Source organism: Lithobates pipiens, unplaced genomic scaffold, assembly GCF_037356315.1.
Source record: "Lithobates pipiens isolate NorthernLeopardFrog02 unplaced genomic scaffold, aLitPip1_a1.2 Scaffold_19, whole genome shotgun sequence".
Classification (NCBI taxonomy): domain Eukaryota; kingdom Metazoa; phylum Chordata; class Amphibia; order Anura; family Ranidae; genus Lithobates; species Lithobates pipiens.
The window spans coordinates 275,445,750-275,465,990 of record NW_027507764.1 but is presented as its reverse complement, the minus strand read 5'-3'; the positions used below and the strand labels follow the sequence as shown (position 1 = coordinate 275,465,990).

Genomic DNA, 20,241 nt, shown 5'->3' with positions numbered 1-20,241 from the left:
TTGTGGTATGGGTCTAAGTGTGTAAAGTGTGTTAACAATAACGGACTGTGGGCAACAGACCTCTCACCACACCAGACCTGGAAACTGGAAACCTCCGCTCCCATTGTCCTGGTCCTGCTACCAGCCAGCGTCGTCACAATGCTTAGTTCCGCAAGAAGACCAAGACCCTCAAATGGCTCCGTCAGATGTCTCTGGATCCTTCCCGATCCAGTCACACTGTCTCTCCAGCACACAGGTATAAGGCAGGATTGTTGGCTGTTCCGCTCCGCAGTTGCTGTAGGCCGCGCTCTCTGGGACACCTCCTCACAGATCCTTGTAGGCAGGCCACACATCCCGAAGAGAAAAGAATGGCTGTACAGGGCTTTTTATATTTTACCCAGCATGCAGTTCAGTACTGAGTGTTTATGGGTAGGTTACTTGGCATTGTGGGTAGGTAAGTCCTTGTATAATGTGTTAAACAATGAGTCACTTCCTGTAACACTTCTCTATGTTCTTCAAACAGAAATCAGACAAAGTCCCTTCTACATTTAGGCCACTAGATGGTGCCAAATACCAATTTATAATACTGTCCAAAGTTCAACATTACATAGCACTAACAAGCAAAAATACCAGCGCTACATATGTAACCTTTAGGTATTTATTGCCCCAGAAGTTTGGTTAAGCCAAACTTGCCAATGTTCTTGTTACTTTAAATCTTCAATAAAGTAATAAACTAAAAAAAACCTCTTCCAAACACTCTGCCATAGTGCAACCTAGATTGTCTGGCTTTGGATTTCTGATTACGTCAGAAGCAGGATGGACCGAATTTTGATCCATCTAGTACCAGCTTAACTGCATGCCAACCAGCTTGGTTTGTACTTGGTTTGGCTGCGCGAATCGCTGTTATGCTACGTCAGTAGCATAAATGGGCAATATGGAGTCGCTGCCTGGCTCCCGCGATCGCCCGCGGCACACAGAGAACCAGCAGCTGTGTGTGTAAACACACAGATTTTTGGTTCTCTGAGCAGGGAACTGACAGATCATCTGTCCATAGAGAGTATTGGCAGCAATCTGTTAGTTTCCCTGCACAGTCCCATCCCCCTTCAGTTAGAACACAAAATAGGATACATATTAACCCCTCCCCTGCCCCCTAGTGTTAACCCCTTCACTTGCAGTAATTAATGCAATTTTAATTGCACTGATCGCTGCATTAATGCCAACGGTCCCAAAAATGTGACAAAATTGTCCGACGTGTCTGCCATAATGTTGTAGTCATGATAAAAATTGCTGATCGCCGCCATTACTAGTAGAAAAAAAATATTAATAAAAATGCCATAAAACTATCCCCTATTTTGTTGCTATAACTTTTGCGCAAACCAATTAATATCCACTTATTGAGATTTTTTTTTACAAAAAATATGTAGAAGAATACATATCAGCCTAAACTGAGGGGAAAAAAAAAATGTATTTATTTTTTGGGGGTATTTACTATAGCAAAAAGCTAAAAATAATGCGTTTTTTTTTTCAAAATTGTCGCTCTTTTTTTGTTTATAGCGCAAAAAATAAAAAATGCAGAGGTGATCAAATACTACCAAAAGAAAGCTCTATTTATGGGAACAAAAGGACGTCAATTTTGTTTGGGAGCCACATCACAGGACCATGCTATTGTCAGTTAAATCGACGCAGTGCCGAATCACAAAAAGTGGTCTGGTCTTTGGCCAGCCAAATGGTCCGGGGCTTAAGTAGTTAAGAGAAAGGAGTGACTGTGAATAATAGCATATTTGAATTTTACAAAAGTGTTGGACACTGTTCCCCATGCACTGCTAGCGTGTAAATTTACAGGATTAAGTTTGTAAATTGATATGCCCGGTACACACGACTGGACATTCCAACGTCAAAATCCGTCAAAATCCGTCTGATTTTTTCAGACGGATTTTGGCCCAAACTTGTTTTGCATACACGCGGTCGCACAAAGTTGTCGGAAAATCCAATCGTTCTGAACGCGGTGTCTCGTGATTTATTCTGATCATGCGTGGCACTTTGTCCGTCGGAATTGTCTACACAGGATTGGAATTTAAACGATCAGATTTTGTTGTCGGAAAATGTAAGATCCAGCTCTCAAACTTTGTGTGTCGGAAATTCAGACGGAAAGTCAGATGGAGCCCACACACGTTTAGATTTTCCGACACCGCGATCCGATCACACATTTTCCATCGGAAAGTCCGACCATGTGTACAGGGCAACAGAAAACTGGCCAAAAGACCAGTTTTTGGCCGAAATTTGTGGATAGACGAGCTCCGACTATCCATGATAGGATAGTGAAAAATATCCCAGATCCCCCCAAAAATAACTTTTTTCTCGGGGGAAAGGTTTTTTCCCCTGTAAACTGTGTTTTGCTTGCACAAGAACTAGATGCCAAAATTTGAAAAGGAAAAATTTTACTTCCACGACTACAGGAAATACATATGAGATCAAAGATTTCATTTGTTGCAACACCGAGGGAGCAGTTTACACGCTAGAGTGTAGTTGCGGCCTCCAATATGTAGGCCGCACCAAGAGACCCCCGAAAATACGGTTAAAAGAACACGTACAAAACATTATAAAGGGATTCGACAAACACAGTGTGTCAAGACACTTTGCAACTGTCCACAATAGGGATCCCTCTCCGTTAAAGTTCTAGGGAATAGAACCCTATGTTAGACATTGGCGGGGAAGCCATAAAGTGAGAACTCTAAGCCAACTTGAATCCAAATGGATTTTTATTTTGGACACTTTTGCATCACAGGGTTTAAACATAGACTTTGATCTAAATTGTTTTATTAATGATTTTTAAAATTTTTCTAATAATTTTTAATATTGATTATTACCATATACCCTCTATTTACATATTTTTAGACTTTCTTCTGGAATTTCATTCTAGTCAAATATTTATAAATGATCATAGATATATTTTATATACACTATGATAATGAATACCTTGGAGAAGGGGTTTGCGATACACTTACACTTTTTTTTTTTTCTCACGCCTTCATATATTTTTATATTTTTATATTCATATATTTTTCATATTTATTTTTGCATTTTACAAACCATTATTTTTTATATATTATCCAAATCATTGTCTGTTAATTATTCAAATTATTACCTTCTATCTTATACTATTTTTAATCTTCTCTGACATTTATTTAGTCTATCTCTTCTAGTTGGTTATATCTAACTAGTTTGATTGGTTTTAAAACTTTTAAATAAAGTATATTTTAACATTAGAAATTTACATGTACATATCAATGGGATTATGTACACTTCCGGTGTCACCAACCCTCTGACCGGTCTGCAACTAATTTGCTTGCATTATAATATTGTCCACTATATCATTTCCGGTGTCTAATATACAAAAAAATGGTCGCGATTGAACTTCCGGCCACCGGACTCCAACAAAATGGCTGCTATAGTAATTAAGCTGAGGCTTATAAGGGACACTTCCTACTCTCTATCTATTCCCTGATGAAGTCACGTGACGGTGACGAACACGTGTCGGAAAGAGAGAGAGAGACACCGGAAGTGACGTCTAAGCTCGCCGCTCGCTCTATGTACACACTGCTGTCTGTTTTTTTGCTTCAGAATGTGAGTAACCTAATATTAATAAATACATATTGAAGTTCAAAATTACTACACCATCAGTACCGTCTTTTATACCCTGTGAGGTACATCCGCCCTGAGATATTCCGTTGTGGGATATGAGGAAACCCCTGTTGTGATTGAGATATATGCTGTAACCTTACAGCTGCAAGGTAAGGGGACACCCACCCATTCACCCAACGGAGGGAAAGAAAGGATTGTTGCACCGATTTGCTTGCATGACCCATACAGCACTGACACTTCAATCCCGGAATGTTTTGTGTTTGAAGGTTGCACCAGCAGCATTGGCACATCCACTATTATATGGACTGCTCAATTGTTTGATTATTTAAAAGCACTGGCACTTTACTTTATGATGTCTCTGCCGGTTTGCACAATTTTATTATATGCATTGCACAGTCAATTTATTTATGTCTGTTAGCTGCTATTTATATTCATATGTTTCTTTTTTATTTTCACAGTGAAGTTTTGCACTAGCCACTTTAATGTTTATGAGTATTTTGCACAATTAAGGTTTGGCACTTGGCACTTTATCTGTAACGTTTGTGGGCTACATATCTATATAGGAAAGATAATTTTTTTAGCACATATGTACTTGGCTTTTATTACCATTTATTTTTGACTATTATTTGGCGCGATTCTGTTTGAGCACGCATGCTCTACAGGGACATATAAAGTGAATGATAGTTTGATAATGGTGATCATTTTTTAGCACCTATCTACCTCGTACCTATTATTACTCTTCTGTCCCACCTATACTATTCTTTCCCTTTATTCATTTCTATTCTACACTATCTCCCCTTAATTTCCCCTATCTATATACTGTGCGGCACTACCACACATATATATATCCATTATTATACTATGTTAGAATTGGGTGAAGTACAGTTTAATCTGTACAGTAGTGCATAAATCAAGCAAAAATAATCTCTTATATATTTGCAGTGTATGATCATATGCATAGTCAGCTGACCCTTCATCATAAATGTTTAAAAACTACAAACAGAAAGACATTTAATGAAACTGTAACATATAATTGATGAATATATTGAAAAAGATCAAATATATTGAAAGATTATTATTAATACATGGAAAAACTACTCTAGGGACCTATTTGTATAGAGGTCAGTAAAGTCGTCTTTTTCATACAATAGGTCATAGGGTCACAAGAAAAAATATGATGTCAAAATACAGGATAAATAAATTGTGAATAGTAGTAGATTCAAATAAAAAAGGAAAATGTATATCCCTCAAATTCATAAAGGCTGGTGCAGGCAGATTTTGTGAAAAAGTCTCTCATGCATTCTAAAAGTGGTAAGGAGTGCACAAAACTCATTATCCTGTCTAGAACTTGTACTTGAATTTGGCTCAAGCTGCACCACTTTTAGAATGCACGAGAGACAAGCAAAATCTATCTGAGCCAGTCTGTCGTTCTGTCTATACACCAAAAGAGAATTGGTCTTAAAGGGGTTATAAAGACAGACACAGAGCAGCGGCCGGCCCTGCCCTGCCCTGCCCCCTCTCTCTCCAGATTGGCTAACTGACTTTGACAGCAATGGGAGCCAATGGCACTTAATGCATTCTATGCATTAAGATAAATAGCCTTTTGTATGCAGCAGCCCCTTCGGCCCCCTAATACTTACCTGAGCCTCTGTCCAGCGATGTCCACGAGTGTCTCGGCCATCTGAGACAACCTGATTGGCTGAGACACAGCAGTGGTGCCATTGGCTCCCACTACTATCAAAGTCAGTTAGCCAATCAGGAGAGAGGGGGACTGGGCCACTGATCCATGTCTGAATGGACACTGGGCGCTGTGGCTCAGCTCAGGTGCCCCTATAGCTATCTGTTGGCTGTGGGGGCACTCGACAGGAAGGAAGGGCCAGGAGCACACAAAAGGGACCAAAGAAGAGGAGGATTGGGGCTGTTCTGTGCAAACCCACTTCCTGGAGTAGGTAAGTATAGCATATTATTTTTATAGAAAAAAAAAACAAGACTTTACAATCACTTTAATTCGCTCCACTTTTAAATTTGGAGCATTCAATACGACACAATGTTAAAGTGGCACATTGTAGAACTACCTGGCTTTGGTGAACGAGTCGCTGTCAGAACAAAAAGTGTCCCAAAATGCTTCATGAATTTGGCGCAATATATTAACAAGAGGGATTAAGGCCATAAAATTGGTACAACAGCTTTATCGAATTCCCCTCATATACTTAAAAAATAAGGAACACCACTATGGATAAAATGAAAAATGTAAGTGAAGCGCTATTAACCACTAAATCCTTCCAGCCCCAGAAGGATTTAATCCCTTCCTAACCAAGCCTTTTTTGCGGAAAGGCACTGCGTCATTTTAACTGACAATTGCTCGGTCGTGCGATGTTGTACCCAAACAAAATTGACAACTTTTTTTCCCTACAAATAGAGCTTTCTTTTGGCAGTATTTGATCACCTCTGCATTTTTTTTGTGTGCTATAAACAAAAAAGGAGCGTAAATTTTGGAAAAAAAAGCAATACTTTTTACTTTTTGCTATAATAAGTATCCCCTAAAAAGATCTATCTATCTATCTATCTATCTATCTATCTATCTATCTATCTATCTATCTATCTATCTATCTATCTATCTATCTATCTATCTATCTATCTCTCTATCTCTCTATCTATCTCTCTATCTATCTATCTCTTTATCTCTATCTCTATCTCTTCCCCAGTTTAGGCCAATATCGATTTTTTTTTTTTACCAAAACATTTCATAATAAGCGTATATTGATTGGTTTGCGCAAAAGTTATCACGTCTACAAAATAGGGGATAGATTTATGGCATTTTTATTATTAATATTATTATTTTTTTATTAGTAATGGCGGCGATCTGCAATTTTTATCATGACTGCAACATTGCAGCAGACAGATCAGACACTTTTGACTCTATTTTGGGACCATTGACATTTATACAGCGATCAGTGCTATAAAAACGCACTGATTACTGTATAAATGTCACTGGCAGGGAAGGGGTTAAACACTAGGGGGCAATCAAGGGGTTAAGTGTGTTCCCTCAGTGTGTTCTAACTGTAGGGCGGATGGGCTCACTAGAACATGATAGTGGTCACTGCTCCCGATCACTTGGAGCAGTAGATCCCTGTCTTGTTGCTAGGCAGAACAGGGACATGCCTTGTTTATCCACTTCAGCCCGGACCATTTTGCTGGTCAAAGACCAGACCACTTTTTCGGCACTGCTTTGCTTTAACTGACAGATGCGCGGTTATGCGACGGGGCTCCCAAACCAAATTGACGTCCTTTTTTTCCCACAAATAGAGCTATCTTTTGGTGGTATTTGATCACCCCTGCGTTTTTTATTTTTTATGCTATAAACAAAAATAGAGTGACAATTTTGAAAAAAACATATTATTTTTTACTTTTTGTTATAATAAATATCCCCCAAAAATATATAAAAAAACATTTTTTTCCGTCAGTTTAGGCCAATACGTATTCTTCTACATATTTTTGGTAAAAAAAAATCGCAATAAGCGATTATTGATTGGTGTGCGCAAATGTTATAGCATTTACAAAATAGGGGATAGTTTTATGGCATTTTTATAAAAATAAAAATTTCTACTAGTTATGGTGGCGATCAGCGATTTTTATTGTGACTGCGACATTATGGTGGACACATCGGACATTTTTGAGACCATTGTCATTTATACAGCAATCACTACTATATAAATGCAGTGATTCCTGTGTAAATGACACTGGCAGTGAAGGGGTTAACCAGTGGGTGGCAGTGTAGGGGTTAAGTGTTCCTAGGGGTGTGTTACTAACTGTGGGGGCTGGGCTTTAATTTAGTAAACAATGATCTCTGCTTCAATCACACGGAGCAGAGATAAGTGTCACTGGTTGCTAGGCAGAACGGGGAAATGCTGTTTACAACGGCATTCCCTCGTTCAGCCGCCCCGTAAGACGATCGCGGGTATGCCCGCGGTGACCGAGTCCGGACTCACGGGGGTCCCGACCAGCACGCGAGCGCGCCGGCAGCGGCGCGCCTGCGATGGCAGGGTGGCATTAAAGATTGGATGTACCTGTACGCCAATATGCCTGCCCGTGCCATTTTGCTGACATACATCGGTGTGCGCTGGTCGGGAACTGGTTAAATAGGCATCTCCCTGTTCTGGCTCTCTGTGCCACTGGCGGACATCGAGTCCACGTGCATGCGCCCACTAGCCGACAATGATGGAGTGATGGATGGGTACATCATTTGCGCACCCGTGCCATTCTGCTGGCGTAGATCAGCACGAGGCGGTCAGCAAGTGGTTAATCCATCGTATGAAATATCCAGTGATATCAAGTTATATTCAAATAAATAAATAAATCTATATAATAATGTGTTCAATTAATGTTCATATGCTAAAACTTTTCTGCATTGAATTATTGTGACTTCTATCACCACCATGGATATTAGCTTTTTAAATAGGTAAAACTGCTTTTAATTTTCCATAAACAAGTAGACATGTGCATTCGTTTTCGTCCGAATGCATTTTCGTCCGAATTTAGGGTATTTTCATTATCATTTTAACAAACGATAACGAGCGTTCAGAATCTGAAAACCAAAAGATCCGACATAAACAAATGCTTTATTTTCATTTTCGTTGTGACAACAGTTCAATATAGATAGGAGATTCAACATGACGCTAACAATAGTGATCTGTGTCCATTGAACCTTTGGTGGAATGTGCCTAACCTTAGCTCTATTAGTCCAAGAATATTCTACATAGAGAGAAAAGATTCAACATAGAGAAAAGATTTGACATAGAGAGGAAAGATTCAACGTTATAGAGACAGTAGCCAAAAAGCTTGAATGTGCCTAACCTAACTCTATTAGTCCAAGATTATTCGACATAAAGATTTGACAAAGCAGTTGGCGCGAGCAGACATTTATGGTCAAATGCTCTGCCCATAGGCTATAGAAGAATTCTAATGTTGGTTGACTAGTAACAATAATTAATAAATATAATTATTACTAGTGTCATACAACATTAGAATTCTACTATAGCTTGTAGGCGGAACATTCGACTGGAATCGTATGATTGTGGCGTCGTACAGTTTAGCTGCTCTGTCATAGTTACATAGTTAGTCAGGTTGAAAAAAGACACAAGTCCATCCAGTTCTTCTTAGAACATTCGACAGACATCATAAGCCTTCAATGACAGATTCAACTTTAATTATTTTGGATTTTCAGACAAATGCATTTTTTAACGAAACAAAATGAATAAAAACTAATTTCGGGAGTAACTAAATAAATTTATTTTTCGGACGAAAACGAAATTCTGAAATGAAATATTTCAGTGTGCACATGTCTGTAAACAAGCAGCAATGTTCAATTTGAAACCTTTTAAGAAAATAATTTGAGTCTTTATATGACCAGTACATTTTACACAATATAGGCATTTGATATCCTTGTTGAGAAAGAAAATAGACCATTTATCATGAGTTTAAAGACATTTAAAAATGAGAACATTAAAACCAGAACTTTCAGGGTGCATGAAACCGGGGTTCCAATAAATATGACATATTAAGGTCTTACCACTGTAACTGCATCATTCAGAAGAGATTCTCCAAAAACAATGATAAATAAGACATCATTGACATGAACTTCCTCAAATACGGCTAGAACAGCAACTGGGTCCACTGCAGCAATGAGGCTTCCAAAAAGGAGGAACTCCAAAACACCAATCTGTAAATCGCCTTTAGAAAAAAAAAAGGTTTTATTTTAATAATAGGTCTGTTTTTCATATAGAACATATGACATATTGCCCTCATGTTGTAAAGCGCTGCGCAAACTGTTGGCACTATATAAAACCTGTGTAATATATTAATAACATATAACATATGTTCTCTTTATGATTAGTTAAAGGTGTTGCGAGGACAGCCTTTACTATTATTCTTCACAGTTGTGTTTCCACCATCCTATTTCTCCCACGGAAGGGATGTTGGGTGGAACAGGATGGTGGATTAGGATCTAGTTTGGAATTCGTTTTAGGTCCACAAACTGCAGCGGCCAGGGAAGGTGCAAGACTTCATCTGCATCAAACCACAATTTGACACCAGCTGTGTGAATTGGATTTTTATGGTCTTGGTAAATAGTGCTGTCTTCGGGAAATAATGTCTGCAATATGGGTGCACACGGTCAGTCAAAATTTTTACATATTAGCTGGTAGTAACTCTACCTTTCAAGGTGATGATGGGGCCTGTAGAATACAAAGATCTAGCTGTCCAAACCATGATTTCGCCACCACCTTACATTACCGTTGGCACAAGACCGTTATCTTGGGACGGTGTTCTTTACAATAAACACGTCCGGTGGTTGGGAACAGTGGGATGCTCGATTGATCTATTTCTATTAGATCTATTTGATCTAGTCTTCCATTGATCTATTGTCCACGATTTATGGGTGTTGTGCCACTCTCTCCTCCTCTGAGCATTAATATCGATCACTAGTGGTTTGGCAATTGCAGCTCACCCGTGAATGTTTTGCTTATGGAGTTCCCTTTGCAAAGTTTTTGTGGACATGGGCTTTGGAAGACTGAGATTGAGCTCTGCAGTCACTTTTGAAGCATTTGTTTTCTTATTCCAATGTCCTTTTGTCTCTTTCGCTCAGTTGACCATGTCAACCATGCTTGTGCTTATCAGATGACGGTTTCCCAGAAACTGTATATAAGTACATAACCTTTGATACTGTACCTTGCAACGCCACAATAAATAAGCAACTTCATTCACAGAGACACCAGCTAAGCGGGCACCAACAATGGGCCCTCTTTGAAACTCAGTAAGCTCTTATATGACTCTGTATTACTACTAGCAGTGTACGCAGTGAATGAAGAAAGTGAGCCATCACACCTGTTAGCTAGGTGTCTCATCACACAGTGGATGCCAAAAAATGTTACATAATTTCCGCTTTCAACATGAAACATTTGGTCACTTTGACATCTGCAAATCATGTACACAGTGTTACCATATTTTTTGCCAACCCTGCATATGGTACAGCTAGAACTTGTAATAACTTGTAATAATTACTTGTAATAATTGTTTCATATCAGGCGGCACAGTGGTGTAGTGGTTAGCACTCTCGCCTTGCAGTAAAAAGGGTCATTGGCTTGAATCACAACCACAACACTACCTGCCTGGAGTTTGCATGTTCTCCCTGTGCCTGCATGGGTTTCCTCCCACACTCCAAAGACATGCTGGTAGGTTAATTGACTTCTGTCCACAATTGTCCCTAGCATATGAATGGGGACCTTGGATTGTGGGCACCTTGAGGGTAGGGACAGATGTGAGTGTGCAATGTACAGGGATAGGGACAACTGTAGACACTCACTCAGGTTGAACTGGATGGACTGGTGTCTTTATTCATCCTTACTTACTATGCAACTATGTATCAGAGCTTGCTATCATGCATGCATGTGATCATCTGTACCAAGCCTTATGAAAAGCAGGCAGGACTCCGAGGCGAAACAGCATCTTTAGCCAAGTATTGTTGTTATATTTTCTGTTACTATTACATTTGTTATCTGTATCTGTCATTATTCAACCGCTTGCCGACTAGCCGCCATCATTTTACTGCGGCAGGTCGGCATGATCATGCAATCACAAGCCCGCTGCACTGCAGGGGTGCCAATGCAGTCATGATGACCACTGGCCACGAGCGATCGCGGGCATGAGAGGCAGAACACGGAAGTGTGTGTGTGTAAACACACAAATCCCTGTTCTGCTCTGTGAGGAGTCACAGATTGTGTGTTGCTAATATCTAGGAACCACAATCTGTCACTTCCTCTAGTGAGTCCTCTCCCCCTCCAGTTAGAAACACGTAGCAAGGAAAACAGTTAACCCTTTGAGCGCCCCCTAGTGTTAACCCCTTCTCTGCTAGTGACATTTTATCAGTGCATTTTTATAGCATTGATCGCTGTATAAATGCCAGTGGTCCCAAAAATGTGTCAAAAGTGTCTGATGTGTCCACTATGATGTTGCAGTCCCGATAAAAATTGCAGATCACCGCCATTACTATTAGAAACAAAAATTACTAATAAAAAACTATAAATCTATCCCCTATTTTGTAGACGCTATAACGTTTGCGCAAACCAATCACTATACGCTTATTGCGTTTTTTTTTTTACCAAAATATGTAGAAGAATATATATATAATAAAAAAATTGCATTTTTTTTTAAATGGGGATATTTATTATAGCAAAAATTACACAATATTGGGGGTCATTTACTAAGATGAATGCGCTGCGCTGGTTCATACCTTAATTGGTGCTCCGGATAAATCATTAATTGAGCGTGTGAACCGGTGCACTCATATGCGCAACAGCAATAATAATTTGCCATTGATAATAGCGCATGCCGTATCATTAAGAGTCCATTCACACAGGGGCAACACGACTTCCAGCGTGACTTTGGGAGGCAACTTGGACATGACTTGAGTATGAATCACAGCGCAACTTGGGGCAACTTCAACACGACTTGGGGCGATTTACAACATGACTTTAAGTCGCCCCCAGACCAGGTGACTTTAATTTTAAATAAAAAACTGGCAAGGGTTCCCCTCCAAGAGCATACCAGGCCCTTAGATCTGGTATGGATATTAAGGGGAACCCCACGCCAAAATAAAAAACATGGCGTGGGGTTCCCCCTCAAAATCCAAACCAGACCCTTATCCGAGCACGCAACCTGGCAGGCCACAGGATAAGAGGGGGAATGAGAGAGCGCCCCCTCTCCTGAACCATAACCAGGCCACATGCCCTCAACATTGGGAGGGTGCTTTGGGGTAGCCCCCCAAAGCACCTGGTCCTAGGGCCTCATCCTCACAACCCTTGCCCGGTGGATGTGGGGGTCTGCGGGGGGGCTTATCGGAATCTGGAAGCCCCTTTAAGAAGGGGGAGGCTCCCACTGTGTGACTCTTCTCTTCTTCTGACAGTTCTTATATAACGAAGGGCGTGGCCACCCGGTGACCCGCCCCCCTATGATGCACAGATCCGTTATAGAAGTGTCAGAAGAAGAGAAGTGTCACACAGGGGGAGCCTCCCATTAATGCGGAGCAGTCCAAGAACAAAGCAGGGATGAAGACGCTGTGGAGGAAGATGCTGGACAAGAACACCGGAGCAAGAAGCAGATGATCGGAGGAAGAACATGGAGACATGGCAGCACAACAAGCTGTAGCACTGAGCCCTGTCCTGCATCCTTCCGAGTTGCCCAGTGTGCTGTGAACAAAATATATAGTCCCTGACCATGCTTGCTGGAACACGTGTCAGCAGTAATGTGGCCCTTTGTGGCCGACTGCCTTGCCCAAGGATGCCACAACATTGCATTGCAACTGGGAACCTGCCATTGTGCTACAGTACATTCTGCAAATTCACGGAAGGAGGCAAAATACACCAGATGAAAAGACAGGAATTGTGAAGCCAGTAGTTTTGACAAGCTTGAATTTGGATGTTGGGCATGTGGATGGCAGTGACTTTGGCAGCAGAGAAAATTGCCTGCTGTAGTCTACAGATGGTGATGTGCTACTGGCAGACAGGGCCGAAACTAGGGGGGGCAGGGGTGGCAGAATTAGTGATATATTATATGTAGTTACATTGTTCCAGCTTGAAACAATTTAACTATAGTATGTACTGTATGTATCATACCTGACTGATGCCTCTTAAGCTGCAGAGAAAGGCACTAGGAAATCTGTCCTCATTTCCTTTCTAGTCTCAAAAGTGAGTAATCAGAGGTCTTTTTAGACCCCTAATATTGCACCAAAGCCCCCCAACAGGGCTTCTAAAAAAATATAAAAAATAATATTGTAAAAAAAATTATTAAAATTGTAAATAATAATTAAAAATAAATGGAAAAACCCACTGCCCTACTATCTCCAACCTCGAGCCTACTAACATCATCCTGTTTGGGTGGGAGGGTTTGGGGGAGGCGCCAAACGAAGTCTTTGCCCCGAGTGAAAGAATGTCTAGCTTCGCCACTGCTGGCAGACATGCTGCAAGGACCTGGGGCATTCTGCACTATACCATTATCCCTGTCAGTGGAGGCTGTTGAGAGGTCATGAGGTATAGCAGGGGTAGACCAGAAAAGTCAGGAGTAAGGAGGAGCAGAATTGCATCCCTTTTGTGTGTATTTCAGGTGCTCTTGCCAATGGGCTGAGTAGTGGGAATGCCTTGTCAAGCATGTGGTACCCAAATGGCTGTTGCGTGGTAAACGCTTGATGTGTTTGAGGCAAAGTTTGCAAATTGCAACAGTGCGATCGGCTGCACATGTGCTAAAAAAAAAGTAGACCGGGAGATAACAACTCCACAATCTGATGGAATATATTGGTTTCTCTCTACTTTTTCATTATGGCTGCCTCTTTGGGGTTGTGCCTCATCCTCACTTTCCTCCTCCTCTCTATCCGGCACCCAAATCACATCAGTGACCTCATCCTCATCATCATCCCCTCCATCCTCATTATTACTGGAGATAACTTGGCAATATACTGCAGCTGGGGGAACATGACTGCCAATCTGTTGTTTACCAGTGTTCTCCTCTCTCTGTAGACTCATGTTCCTACCATCCACAACCTCAGAACCAAGATCTGAATCAAGTAATGGCTGTGCATCATCAAGGGGCAAGTGGCTGATGCTGTGTTCCAATAACTCAGCTGACTCTTCCATGCCTGATGCTGGGGCTATGTCAGTAGTAGCTGTGGACAAGGAGGCAGAACAAGCCACTCTGGCAGCTGCAGTGTACTGTGCACTTGTCTCTTCTTGAGTGACGGAGGATAATGACATTTTCGTATGCCAGTCCATCCTCTGCGTGCTATGGCTGGAGGTCACTGGCATCACCACTAAACAGAGGAAATGATGCCCTGCCTGGCTTCAAACCTGTGGGTGCCATCCATATATTGTACAAGTCAAGCATGCATTTTTTACATATATCCATCCATCCATATGAGTGAGTGACGCCCGGGACTAGGAGAAGGATTCTATTAGGAGAAAGGGCCAGGCTGGGTATAAGCCAAAGGCGTTGGTTGATCCCCTGAAATAGGGGATCAATTAGAGCTGATAAGGAGCTAATATTATTGGTGGCGCCATTGTTCACATGAGGTGAGCGATGCCAGTTTTATCGTCAGGGATCATCAAGTCTCTTGGCTAGAATCACTACAATCAATAAACTGTTTTAAAAATTGTCTTACAAATATACAGTATATTTGAAATAAAAATCTTTATTATTTCTGCCAGTCACAGGCTGTGTGATGCCCCTCCAGCCTGTGTTCTAGAATAAGAGGGAAGTGAAGCCTCCATTAATCTACATGTAATTTCCTGCCTCCGTTATGATTAGCTGGTTAGTGGGCATGGAGGGAGGGAGCTGGCTGTCATTTACTGTCAATACACCCACATGTGTGACTCTGTAGTCACATGAGCTGCTCAGATGTGAGGAAATATTCATTGTTAAAAAAACTCCCTGAAAACGGAGCATGTGCAGAGCTGCCAACACTGCTCTGCAAAGTCCCTACCTGAATTGAGAGCTTGGACAGAAGTGGGAGATAGAGAACAGCAGGATTAACCAGTTTTTTTTACAGGATACAGAAAAGGCAATTGCATAGTGAATGAGTGAGTATGAACAGCATGTAATACAGGATTTACTGATAGTTTATGATGTGGTTTTAGTTACACTTTAACTTCAGCCAGCAGTCCTCTGCTGACTGAAAACCCTTTGCTTTAATTAAAAAGATAGAAAATAAAAATCAGCTTACCCATTATTCCTGTAAGGTAAACACCATAAAGTGATAGTCCAGTTGTAGCAGCATTCCAGACTGTCCCTATTACAGCATAAAGAAGGATAGTTCCAAGATTTCCAAAGAATAGTCTGTTTGGCATGAAGTATCCAGCATCTAGTACAATAGGTGGCAATAGGTAAAAGAAAAATACTGTTGGTGTCATTGTAAAGGAAGCAATGTGATCTGCAGCCCATACTATTCCACCTAGAAGCAGACCAAGCACAATCAAAAGACAGCTCTCTGGCACAATTGAAGTCACTTTATGCGATATGTGAAAACCTGTAAAGAGAAAAAAAAAAGCTATTTCAGGGCAATTCCAAATGATGTGAATATGTTAATCCAATTTTAAAAATAATGTTAAAGTCGGTATTCAATTATGAGAAGAAAAAAAAAAAATCATAGAACATAACTTGGGACTATAAGGAAAAAGTTAAATGTGACTTACAATGCTGTTTGAACCCTGCTATAGTAAACTGTCTACAGGACCTTACTTTTGATATACATTTTTATTTAAGGTTTATAGAGATACAGTTTATCAAGCAGAGAGTATATGCAAAAATATACAGATATGTCAAGGTTCAATAAACTAAAGAGAAAGATATGTACTTAGGCCGGCCATACACAGTTCGATCCTAGGCTGGTTCATAAGGAACCGGCTGAGATTTGGACTGTTAACAGGCAGGCTTGTTGTACCCAAGTTGATCAATCAATCAAGCCTGCCTGTTAACAGTCCAAATCTCGGCCGGTTCCTTATGAACCCACCTAGGATCGAACTGTGTATGGTCGGATTCTCTTGCGGTTATCGCTAGCAGCTGTTAGTGATAATAACTGTCTTATCCCGGTGTCTGTCTTCTCCCGGGATGGCTTGGGAGTCCATGTTTCTATATTGCCTATTACAGAATCATGTTAACAGCCTTTAAACATTAAGGCAAGAAAACAAGGAACCATATCACTAAACTAGGAGAGGGCAAACAAGGTCATGTCAGCATTTCCACTCAGTATGACAATAAGACCCCTTTCACACTGGGGCCACCCGTGCGCTCGCGGTAAAGCAATGCTTTACCGCTGTTTAAGCAGCGCTTTTTGGCCACTAGCAGGATGATTTTAAACCCCAAAAAATGGTTAAACCCCCCCCCCCCCGCTTCCGAATTGCTTTTCATTGCAACCGGCAGGGGCATTTGGGAGCACTGTATACAGTACTCCCAAACCTCCCAAATATCCCACTGGCAGGAATTTTTCTAACATCCCGCAAGTGCAGCGGCCGGGTGTGAAAGCACTCATTGCAGAGAAAGGGAGGCAGTTTTCAGGCGCTTTACAGGTGCTATTTCTAGTGCTAAAATGTCTGAAAGCTTCCTTAGTGTGAAAGGGGTCTAAGTGAAAAATGATGTATGTACAAACTTTATCAACGCAAATTTGAAAAACTAAGCAGGGCCTGAAATAATGATGTTACACACGAGGTAAAATGAGGGGAACCCGGGTCTAAATTACAAAAGTATGACGTGAGCTGAAATGCAAATATCAAATCATTTGTTGGGTTTGTTTTAATTGGATGAAAGTTTTAACATGTTGTTTACTAAAGATGAGCCTGATGTTCGAACATTGGGTGTTCATTTGTTCGCTGAACAAACTAACAAATGGGGTGCTCCTGGGAGGTTTGCCTGCTGCTGAGCTCCCCATAATGAACTTCGATCTCGCAGTGCATTGATTGCTGCTGATTGGCCAAAGCATGTACCTGACCTGTATGCTTTGGCCAATCACAGCCTGATGTACTGTGAAAGTCACGATTAGCAAAAGGCAGGGTGCCTTTGGCCAATCATGGCTCAGGGGCTAAGTCCATGCCCCACACTATATAAGGCTGCTTACACGGCAGCTGTATGTAGTGTGTATTAGTGGAGATTAGGCACTTCTGTGTCATCACTTATCACATATTTTTTTCCTTAATCATTTTTCTATTTCTCCCTTAATTTTATTTTATTTTTTGCAGTATCAGGTTATATTGCTGCATTATTAGTACTTCCCCTTCTGTGTCGCAGGGGCTATTCCTTCTGCGTCAGCACAACAGTGGTATCAAAAAATAAAGGGATTTTTCCATAATTGCTGTCCCTTATTTTGCGTGTTATTGAGCCACAGCATGCAGAAGAATTTTTCTGCACCTGTTTGACAAGTGCATGTAATTTAAAAAAAAAAATCGAATTTTTAACAGCAGGACCCATTTGTGTGCCCAGCAAGAGTAACTGTGAGGAGTTACAATGTTCAGGTACCACTAGGGATGGGCAAAGGGTTTGGGCCTCACCTAACACCCAAACTTTCTGGACACTTAGTGGGATGTTCGCCCACCGAGCGCACAGTCAATAGGTTGTTAAGGCTTCCCCGTTGAGAGCTAAAATTTAAACAAATAAATTGTTAAAATAAAAAAAATGGAAATGGAAAAACTATGTGGGGGGGGGACCCTTTGGGTCTGGTATGGATTTTAACCACTTCCCTACCGGCGCATTGTAAAATGATACCTGCAGGAACACTCCCTCCCTCCTGTAGCCCATCGCAGAAATATTTGTTCTGTCCTGAGTTGGACGGCTAACCTGGAACCCCCACTGTGGCTGCTCCAGTACAACCTGAGTCGCAGGCCATCCCTGCTGATGCGCCAGTCTCTGTGCAGGCACCCGCCTTGAGTATTACCTCTATAAGAGGTATGTCTGGTTCCGCTGCGCTTCCCCAGCAATTTGGGGGCAACCCAGTTCAATGCAGAGGGTTTCTCAATCAGGTTGAGATATACTTCGAGATGCTTCCCCAGGCATTTCCCACGGACAGAAGCAAAGTAGGTTTCGTGATATCTTTGCTTTCTGAGAGAGCCTTGGCCTGGGCTAACCCTCTATGGGAGAAGCAAAAACCTGTTATCTTGAGTTACCCTGAGTTTGCGGCCTCCTTTAAAAGGGTATTTGACATTCTCGCATGCTCCACTTCTGCTGCCAAGTGCCTCATGTCCATCAAACAGGGTACAAGAACTGTTGCCGTCTATGCCATTGAATTACGTACTCTGGCAGCAGAGGTTGCTTGGAACAATGAGGCCCTCGTGGCTGCTTTTTCTCATGGTCTCTCGGATTCCATCAAGGATGAGATAGCAGCCCGAGATATACCCACTGAGCTGGAGAGCTTGATCTTGTTTGCTATCCTCATTGACTCCAGACTCAGAGAAAGACTTTCTTTTAAGGAGCGCTTGCAGAAGCCTCCTGTACGTTTGCCTCCGAGCTTTGCAGTCTCACCTGTGCCTCCCTCACCTCCCATGCCTCCTGGTACCGAGTTGGTCAGTGAAGATGAACCCATGCACTTGGGCTTCATGCGTCTCTCTGTGGAAGAGAGAGCCTTTAGGAGGAGGGAGAGATTGTGCCTTTATTGTGGCCAGGCAGGTCACTTTCTGAAGTCTTGTCCTACCCGTCCAGGGAACGCCCGAACCTTGAGGTCCTGTCATGGACAGACCTTAGGTGGCGTTGTTTCGTCCCCAGTTATCCACTTTCTGAAGTCTTATCCTACCCGTCCAGGGAACGCCCAAACATTGAGGTCCTGTCATGGACAGACCTTAGGTGGCGTTGTTTCGTCCCCAGTTATCCACTTTCTGAAGTCTTGTCCTACCCGTCCAGGGAACGCCCGAACCTTGAGGTCCTGTCATGGACAGACATTAGGTGGCGTTGTTTCGTCCCCAGTTATCCAGAAGGATAAGCCCCTGGTTTCGGTCACCCTTTCTTGGGCTGAGTCGTCCATCGTGATACAGGCTCTAATTGACTCTGTGGCTGCAGGCCTGTTCATTGATGCTGCATTTGTTTAGCAGCACTCAATTCCGCTGCAGCTGCGTGACACTCCACTTGCTATTGAGGCTCTTGATGGGAGACCTTTGCAGCCTGCCCATGTGACTCATGAGACGGTTCCATTATCCATGGCCGTAGGGGCTCTTCACCATGATATAACCCAATTCCAAGTTATTTCCTCACCCAGGTTCCTGCTGGTTATTGGTTATCCTTGGTTACAGAGGCACAACCCCTCTTTTGATTGGCTCTGTGCTGAGGTTCTCTCCTGGTCACCACAATGCAGTCAGACATGCTTCCTGAAGGTATCCAAGGTCCTGTGCACCTCATCACTCTCCTCCCTGCCGGAGGAGTACCTCAATTTTAGCTATGTCTTTGACAAGGGTCAAGCTGGTAGTTTGCCTCCACACTGGTCTTATGATTGCACAATTGACCTTCAACCTGGTGCCATACCTCCACGTGGCTGGGTTTAGCCTTTGTTGGTCTTGGAGGATAAGGTCAGTATGATAGAGGAGTATGTTGCAGACACACTTTCTTGAGGTTTCACCTGCAAATCCTTGTCTCCTGCTGGTGATGGTTTCTTCTTTGTGAAGAAGAAGAGTGGTGAACTGAGACCTTGTATAGATTATAGGGGTCTCAATCATGTCACGATAAAGAATGCCTACCTGATTCCATTGATTACAGAGTTATTTGACTGCCTCAAGGGAGCAACATTTTTCACAAAGCTTGACTTGAGAGGGGCATAAAATCTTGTGCTCATTAAGGAGGGCGATGAGTAGAATACTGCATTTAATACCAGAACAGGCCATTATGAGTACCTGGTAATAACTTTTGGCCTTTGTAACGCCCCGGCAGTTTTCCAGGAATTTATTAACAATGTCCTCTGAGATTTGTTGCAGTTATGTGTGGTGGTTTATCTCGATGATATCCTCATATCTTCCAAGTCCCTGGAGAGCCACCACACAGATGTCTGTCGTGTGCTTCAGAAACTAAGAGAGAACAATCTCTACTGTAAACTGGAGAAGTGCGAGTTCC

At 41.9% G+C, this 20,241-nt stretch overlaps 1 protein-coding gene across 3 annotated transcripts in view; it reads right to left on the bottom strand.

Moving 5' to 3' along the window:
* SLC9A3 (solute carrier family 9 member A3) overlaps window positions 1–20,241 on the bottom strand; it is a 631,205-nt gene that overhangs the window by 292,491 nt on the left and 318,473 nt on the right. For all 3 annotated transcript variants that reach the window (XM_077491947.1, XM_077491948.1, XM_077491949.1), the window contains exons 2-3: window positions 15,386–15,688; window positions 9,191–9,351 (exon numbers count right to left, since the gene is read on the bottom strand). In XM_077491947.1, the coding sequence (XP_077348073.1) occupies window positions 9,191–9,351; window positions 15,386–15,688 (464 nt within the window). The remainder of the gene's footprint in view (window positions 1–9,190; window positions 9,352–15,385; window positions 15,689–20,241) is intronic.